Raw genomic sequence first — 8,790 nt, forward strand, 5'->3', positions numbered from 1 at the left:
ACGGCTTCAGTCTGGGCATCACCATTTCTGTACCTGATCCATGAAACAGCAATAGCACACATCATAAATATAAATAGTGATATATTAAACAGCGCCAGTATGACCCACATCTGTGCCTCCTGCCGCCTTCTGTCCCTCTCCCAGGTGTGCTCGCGGTTGTTGCAGGTACTCTCATTGGGGTCAGGGGTGGAGTAGGGGGGACAGGTGAGACACTGTGTGTTAAGTGGACCGTAGCAGGTGTTGCAGGTATGATGACATGGAACGCACGTGCGAGAGGGACGACTGCTGTTTCCCTCTTCTTCGTAATGATGAGGTGGACAGGACACCAGGCAGAACTTCTCATACAGATAATAGGGGTAGGCACACACTGGAACAGTTGATGTATTGGAAGCTAATTAGTCATGATAAACAGATTTTAATGTAAACCAAGAAGTACAAACTAAACATCTTTGCAGTATTACATACCCTCACAAGTTCCATATTGGTCTTTAATCTCACAGTTCTGTACAATATGTCGCCTCAGACGGTGATGTATCATGTGCTTCTTAGTTCCATACAGCTCCATCTGAACCTGAGATGGAAGCTCTAAGTTGAGAGACAAAGTAAACAGTACCATTTATTTTCTTAAGTTTTTTTCAGATTTTATCCTTACTCACCTCCATTGTAAAGAGATAAAGAAACTTGTATGCTTTTAACTCTCAGTTATTAACAAAAAACTTATGAACTTCAAAAGGTGTTCTGAACCCTTGTGTGGTGTTCATGATTTTGTTGCTCGGGTCTATAGTGGAACCAGAGCGTTTTTTGTTTGAATAAAACAAATGATGTAAAAATACTTCATAGCTGTTTACTTTATCCCAGTTACAAGCAACATATGGCTAGTATTTGTCATTTACATCTACATTTACATTTACATCCTTGCTGAAAAAAATATAGAAACCATTACAGAAATTCTAATGGTTTCCATTAAAATACCATTATGAACCATTAGCTTTTTCCATAAACCGTTACAAAATGTATTTTTGTTGTGTGTTTTGGGTATTATTACAATAAGATTAAACATCCCACCAATAGAATCCATCACATACCAGTAGACACCATAATAGTTTCTATTAAAAGCAATACAATTCCCATTATAACCTCTAAATCCATTACATTTTCTATTGTGTTTTGGGTAGGGTTACATTGTTTGCTTTGTTAAAGACAAAACATTATTTTTTGCACTAAAAAGAATAAAACATAAGTCAAAAACATGTTTATTTTAAATGTAAATCATTTTTGAAAACAGGTCCCACAGACACCACAGGGTTGAGCTTGCATTATATAATATAACATTTAATCATATTCATGCCTGTGACTTGGGGTTTGGAAACATACCGCTTCTATCAAGGTTGTTGGTACTTTCTGTTTGAAGAACCCAATATCCAGCTAGAGCTTTGTCCCAGAACTGTATATGCACAAAAGGCCAGTCATGAAATCCCTCATAGGACCAGTCCAGTGGTCTGGAGAAGAAAGATCAGTTGAATCATAACCATCTGTCATGTCTACATCTGTTGTTTCAAGACCAACGTGGATGTTTGACCTGACTGCGCTGATGGAGATAGTGAGGTCACATCGTGTGTTTGTGAGGGTCAGATGCAGTCGCACATGTTCCAAAGACCAAATCCAATTTTCAGATCCCTGACAAGCTGTCTTGTTCCATCGTAGAGTGAATTTCCCACTTAACACACTTGCAGACAAACAACACGTCAAATCACTATTTTTTGCAGAAAAGACCAGACAAATAATTTTTACCTGGGTCTTGTGATGATACCTATACAACACTTTTTCTGAAACTGGACTGATCTCCAATTCCTGCCCATTCCCATCAGCCTATCAGCATCCAGACGCCCGTAACCACAGTAATGGCTCACTGATGGGAATCCATAACCCAGAGAGTGAATATGCTAGCAGTCTGCATTTTACATTAGACAAAGTGAGATACTGATCACTTTTCAGGCTCACCCAGTCTGAACACTCCATTAGGGTGCCAGTCCTCTCTCCTCAGACCCACTGGTCTAGACACTCGTATCAGAATGTACCGCACGTCACGCCAGGTCAATGAAGGGCTATGAGGGTGACAAAAATGTAATCAATTATGAATGACATTATGCAAAATCATATATTGTAAATGACACAATACTGAAGTGTAGTTACTTTGACTTTAAGGCCAAAGCAGTGATCCCTGCAGCCAGAGGAGCAGATGCACAGGTTTCTCTAGATGCAAGATCCGTAGTCACCTGCAAAACACATAGGCTGACATTGAAAGCATTAAGGATCATTGAGTGTGTTGATTATGGTGGGGTATGGTGGGGTGGTCTCTGCTTTTGGGCATCCTCAAAGGAATACTTCACCCAAAAATTCTGTCATCATTTACTCACCTTCGAGTTGTTCCAAATCTGTATAAATTTCTTTGTTCTGATGAACACAGAGAACGGAATAATGCTTAAAACCAAACAGATCTTGCCCCCCATTGACTCCCATAGTGGGAAAAATTGCTTTATCATTTTTATGTTCTGTTGAACACAAAACAAGACATTTTGAAGAATGTAGGACAGCAAACCGTTCTGGGGCACTTTTGACATTGTTTTTTTCCTACTATGGGAGTCAATGTGGGTTGAGATCTGTTTGGTTGTAAGCATTCTTCCAAATATCTTAAGACATAACAAAGACATTTATACAGACTCGAAGGTGAGTAAATGATGACAGAATTTTCATTTTTGGATGAAGTATCCCTCCAAGGTTTGCAACACCTGCAGTATCACACAAACACAGTGCTATCATTCAGACAGAATGAATCAATTTTAAAGCGACTATCTGATACCTTTAGTTCTTGTTTCATGCTGTGGTTATGTAAATAATGCAGCTGGAATGAATTCAAAGGCACGGCTCTTTGTTTCGTGTGGTAATAATTTCCATCAAACATGAATAATGATTATAATCAGTTTTAATAATTACAGTAGCAGTGGTTATAAACACACTTCAAAACTGACCAACCAGTAATTTATTTAATTTGACTGCTGTTAAAACTGATTTTAGATGAGAGGAAAACTGGTTTAACATTTTTTTTATGAAATTGACACACTGCTTCTTTGACACCCTGTTGGCATAAGCCATTCAAAATGTGATATATGATCTATAATATGATCTATAGTAAAATTGTAGCAATCTTGTTTTTTGTATGTTAACATACAACATGTATGGTTTGTATGTTATTACAATTGTTTAACTACAAATATCACTGTTAAACTGTGGTTACTGTAGTAAAACCGTGGTTAACTCTTACGAAAATGAACCATGGTTTTGTAAAAATTAAAGAAAACGAATAAATAAACAAACAATAATACACATGCCTTGCCCGAAGTTAACTTCCGGTCTGTGTTTGGTTCTAATATATATTTTTAAATATTTAATTCAATTAAATAAATAAATATTAATTTATATTAAGATTTTATTCTATGTCAATTGTAATAAAATTAAAACACTCAACAGTTATTGATTCTTTGCAGAGGTCTCTACCGGAAGTTTGGGCCACATGATGTTTGTTTATGTAGACGCGGATGAAACCGTGGTGTTTAACCATGACATATGTAGTAAAACCACACTGCGAATCAACACAAAGAAATAAAAACAATCAACTAATAAAAGAACTACAGAAAAAGACAAACAACAAAACACTACTTACTAACTTCCTACAAAAAAATCGTAATGTTTTGTTAATGAGCACACCTTTCCTAAATAAATAACGCCGTGGTGGTTTGTGTCTGTGATCACCTGCTGCGGGTCTTTGAAGGTCTCAGATACTGACATCCAACATATCAGAAATAATGAACATACTTCATACATCCTCATCATGACTGGCCTTTATTCACACTGACCGTTATCACGTTTTGCTTACTAAAATGTCCTGGATTAAATGTAAAGTTCGTATTTACTTTTAAAGAGTTAAAACAACAAAGATTTGACCAATCAAGAAAAGAAGTTGTGATGTGTTGTGATTTTACAGATTGTTCAAATTTTGCAGATTTTATATGTGAACTGCATGAGAATGCAACTTGCTCTGCTACTTTGTTAATTCATCGCTTTGTATATTTTTATTCAGTAATATTGTTGTTAATATTATTCTAGTTATTTCGTAATTGTAATTAATGTAGAATTTTAGTTAACGTAAAAATTCATTAAATGTAAATGTTTTGTGTTGCACTGGCTTTTTAAATAATAAAATAATAATTTAAAGTTCCCCTTTTTTATGTTATTACGTACGGTGTTTTATAACCGAGAGGAGGAAGTCGCGTCACAACCGGAAGTAGGTATTATGCAAAGATGGCGGCGTTGATGGGTGAGCGAACGAGTTTAAATCTAGACGTTTTTGTGTAAAGGCGATGCAGAATTGTTCTTACTGCATGATATGTAGATTAGTTGCATGAAGTATTATCCCGCTGTAATGTGTCTTCCGTTGTTAAGTGAATGTTTTCGTGCCATAAGAGATTTTACACACTGACCTTGTTACTTAACATGACTGATCTGAGATTGACTGTCGCATACAAACAAACATTTGACATTATACTCAAACATTAAAGTAGTTAAAAGTCATGTTTCAACTGCATCGACCTTTCGAAACGCAGAAATAATTTGTGTTTATGTTGTTGATATGCAACGGTTTCTGTAAAGTTTAAACGTATTACGCTTAATGACGAAGTAATATGATAACGTGCATTTTTGGGGAAATTAATTACAATATATAATTTAACGGAATGGAATATTTTCTCAGTTTTTTTTCTGGTTGGCATATGCACGTTTGTTTGTTTGTATGCAGCGCTTTTAACATAAATATTGTAGTTTTGTTATACAAATATAGTTGATTCATTTTAGGTTGTATTTTAGGTTGGTACTGGTCATACACTAACTTACACGATTATTGAATAATGACATATGTGTTATCTTAGTTTCACGCCTTCCCACCCTTGGCTCCTTTAATATAAGGTAAGTTTTGATTTCCTTTGCTAGGTTAAACTTTTGTTGTCATAGACTCATAGTAGTTGTCCTTTTGTCTTTTATATTAAACACGTCATGCAACGTGATTTTGTCTCGTTAGTTTTTTTTATCAGTTGTGATCTTTTTTTCTTTATTATTCTATATATTTATCGGTATTATTGCACTATTCTGATGATTAATTCGAGTGTAATGTATTGTTTTTATATTTGTAATGTAGGGCCATTTCATCTTTTGCTACTTATAAAAAAGTTCCACTGACAGACACAAAGGATGAAAGCTCCACAAGGTGTGAAATAGATTATTTGTTTATGGTTGTGTGTTGCCAGATTGTCCTGTCAAGAACCAACATATTAATCTCTATTCTAAACTCATCCCTTAAAGGTTAATGTTGACATCAAAAACAAACTTTACAGAATGAATAAATGTAGGATTGTGTCGTTGCAGAGCAGCACTATAATAAGCAAATGCTTATTGTAGTAAACTGATAACACTTCTGTTAGTAAACAGAACCTATTTACTGTACTTTTGAACTGTGACCTGAATCAATATATAAATGAATTAAGTTGATATTATTAATATTTGCCTTAAAGAAAATATTGCTATTTTTACTGATGTTATCCATATCAGTAATGTTGTGATGGTGGAGTTTAGCAAAGTGTTAATTATTTGTTGAATAACAAGTGAAACTAAGTGTACCGACTTCTTTCCAGCCTTGTCCCATTCAGAGAGAAAAGCACAGCATTAGCACCAAAACCAGCTTCATCGCTCAGCAGCAAGGGTGAATACATCATTACCAAGCTGGATGATCTGGTCAACTGGGCGCGCAGGGTATGTAAAACTATTAGAGAAGCCAAATCTATGAAATTTCTGTTGTGTATTGAGAGGTTATGTTTTGAAGCAAAAATCGGATTTGTACTCTTCCTATAGCAACTAAATGAAAATTTTGTGTTTGTGTTTAGAGCTCCTTGTGGCCCATGACCTTTGGCCTGGCTTGTTGTGCTGTGGAGATGATGCACATGGCCGCTCCACGTTATGACATGGATCGATTTGGTGTTGTATTCAGAGCCAGCCCTAGACAGTCTGATGTCATGATCGTCGCAGGAACACTAACCAATAAAATGGCCCCTGCTTTACGGAAGGTATCCACACCATATCGGTTTGAATAAGCTGCCATTATATGTTTATTACTTTTAGGTAATATACCTTTAATTAAATTACTACTCTTACATGGTGTTGTTAGAGCAGTAGCGAACCGTAACGTTTGAGCCTTGGCCCTCTGCGCACGAGCAACCCCCCAAAACACACACTTACCACAGTACAGTAAGGTCTTTCCTATAGAAGTGGACATACATTATTATACCATCACACATACCACATGATACATATACAATGCTACTCCAGACTTGAAATGTAACAATCCGAACAGCATAGCAAGAGAGTTCTCACCAAAATAACACACGATACAAATCATTATTACACATGCATTGTGATCGGCGAGCCGCGTGTATGTGCTCTTCAACGGAATAATGGACCGGTTTGCACACACAAGACAGACACTGCCTCCCAGTCTGATTATAAAACCAACACAGACTAACATACACAATACCAGTTTAAAAAGGACACCTCATGAGAGCGCTCTCAGCTAAGAAAGCCGGTGACTACACTAGCAGACAGTAAACAGAGATTCACAAGCGAATAATGATTATAATAAATCTTAATATTAAACTGGTACAGTGAACTAAACGTATGGAACTGACCGTAGTAAGTCTACCGTAAGTACCATATTTGTGTTCCGAAGACGCCTGGAGGTCTTAAAACATGTTGAACGTCATGTGGGTGAGTAAAAAATAACACAATTTTGATTGTGAGATGAACTTTTCCTTTAAGACTGACCACAGTCAAAATCACTCGTCTCAAATAAATCTAAGCAACATAAACAAAAGTGCACATCAGCAACCAGAATGAATTGAGGCACGGCGGCCTAATAAATCATAAATAACTCAAAAATAAAAGTAATAAATTACTTGATAACAAAGTCTTCCTCCTGTTGTTTTGAACAACGTTTATCAGCTTTAATCTTTTTTTTCCGAGACTTGATAATAAAGTTCATCCACATGCTGTTTTTTTGAAGTTTTATGGCAACTTCGGGTACTTCTTCCTTTACGAGACTGCTGGTGAACAACCCCCAAGATGGCGGAAAGTTAGCTAAAAACAAAGCGCGCCCATTTAGAAAGATGATATGATTGGTCAGTTTTACTGTCACTCAAAATTAATCTCTCTCATTGGTTTATACAACACAACAGTACTGTCAGTAGTAGCCTCATCAAAGGCCCATGACGTAACCACGTGTTCGACTTCTTGCAGCATGCGCATACAGAGTATGACATCACAGAACTGCGAGAACTCTTGTGAGACTTGGAAATCTCACGTGGATAGAGTCCGGATTGATCCAGGAAGTTAAATGTATGTATCTAATAGGGAAAATCGGCCGACTTTTATTGAAAATAATAATTTTAAGTTTTTTATATTATTTTATACGATAGTTTACTCTCAACTCAACTTTATTTATATAGCGCTTTTTACAATTTTCATTGTTACAAAGCAGCTGTACATGAGACATATTGACTATAAGCAAAACAATTAAAGTTGTACCTGCAAAAACAAGAAAAAGGTGAAAACAAAGACGACAGACATACCCACATACAAAACACTCCACACACACAATATGCACACGTACTAACACACAGACACACACACACGGACGCGCACACACACACACACGTACACAGATAAGTACGCGCATACACAAAGACACGCACGCACAGTGAGTGCACACATTTAAGATAAAGGAGAGAGAAGCACAGGTCAAATATAACAGACTATAAATTCCTATATGCAATATTAATTAAGTAAAACTTTAAAATTCTAAAGCAGCCCCCCCGGCCAGGCAGATGCGAAACAGTATGCAAACGGTGGCAAGGAACCCAAAACTCTAATCGAGAAAAAAACCTCAGGAGAACCCAGGCCCAACCAGGGGATTCCAGTTCCCCTCTGGCAAAAGCTGCTGCCTCTGCACAAGCTCCAGAGAGCTTGCACAAGGCTAAATAAAACAAATAAATTTACTAATAAGGTAAATTATAGTTTAAGATTATCATTAATAATCTAATAGCATTTGAAATTTTGTGGTGAGGACGTGTCAGGTGACCGCGTCCTTCTTTATCCAGCTCTATCATCTCAGCTCTTGTCAGGTCGCCGCTTCCCATTCTCCACTCTACCATCAGGTCAGGCCATGAAGAAGTGTCAGGTGACCGCGTCCTTCTTTATCCAGCTCTATCATCTCAGCTCTTGTCAGGTCGCCGCTTCCCATTCTCCACTCTACCATCAGGTGTGGGCATGAACTGCATCCTGCTCGCTGTGGTAACCTTGGAACAATGAGACAAGACTGGCTGAGATTAGAGTACTGTTCTGCACTCTTTGATGCAACAAGTACATCAGTTGTGTTTTTGGTTCCGGTTGATCTAACTAGTGCAGCCTAAACCCTCAGAAGATTTATATTATGGAAGTCTAGTGTATGCAAGATTAAAAAGATGCGCAACAGTGACAGTGTGTCTGCCTCCCGGACAGTGCAGTGAAGACTATTCCAAAGTTTAGGCGCTAGATAGGAGAAGATCTACCACCTGCACTTGATTTTGAAATTCTAGGTATTACCAACTGACAGGACGCCTGAGAGCGTAATGCACGTGAAGGACTGTAATACAA

At 37.2% G+C, this 8,790-nt stretch overlaps 1 protein-coding gene across 1 annotated transcript in view; it reads left to right on the forward strand.

The window, feature by feature from the left end:
* Positions 1 to 4,302: 4,302 nt before the first annotated feature.
* ndufs7 (NADH:ubiquinone oxidoreductase core subunit S7) overlaps positions 4,303 to 8,790 on the forward strand; it is a 13,320-nt gene continuing 8,832 nt past the window's right edge. Inside the window, exons 1-5 of the mRNA XM_057362209.1 lie at positions 4,303 to 4,375; positions 4,983 to 5,019; positions 5,249 to 5,317; positions 5,742 to 5,859; positions 5,991 to 6,170. Of these exons, the coding sequence (XP_057218192.1) occupies positions 4,360 to 4,375; positions 4,983 to 5,019; positions 5,249 to 5,317; positions 5,742 to 5,859; positions 5,991 to 6,170 (420 nt within the window). The 5' untranslated portion in view covers positions 4,303 to 4,359. The remainder of the gene's footprint in view (positions 4,376 to 4,982; positions 5,020 to 5,248; positions 5,318 to 5,741; positions 5,860 to 5,990; positions 6,171 to 8,790) is intronic.

The sequence above is a fragment of the Triplophysa rosa genome, linkage group LG20 (assembly GCF_024868665.1).
Source record: "Triplophysa rosa linkage group LG20, Trosa_1v2, whole genome shotgun sequence".
Taxonomy (NCBI): Eukaryota; Metazoa; Chordata; class Actinopteri; order Cypriniformes; family Nemacheilidae; genus Triplophysa; species Triplophysa rosa.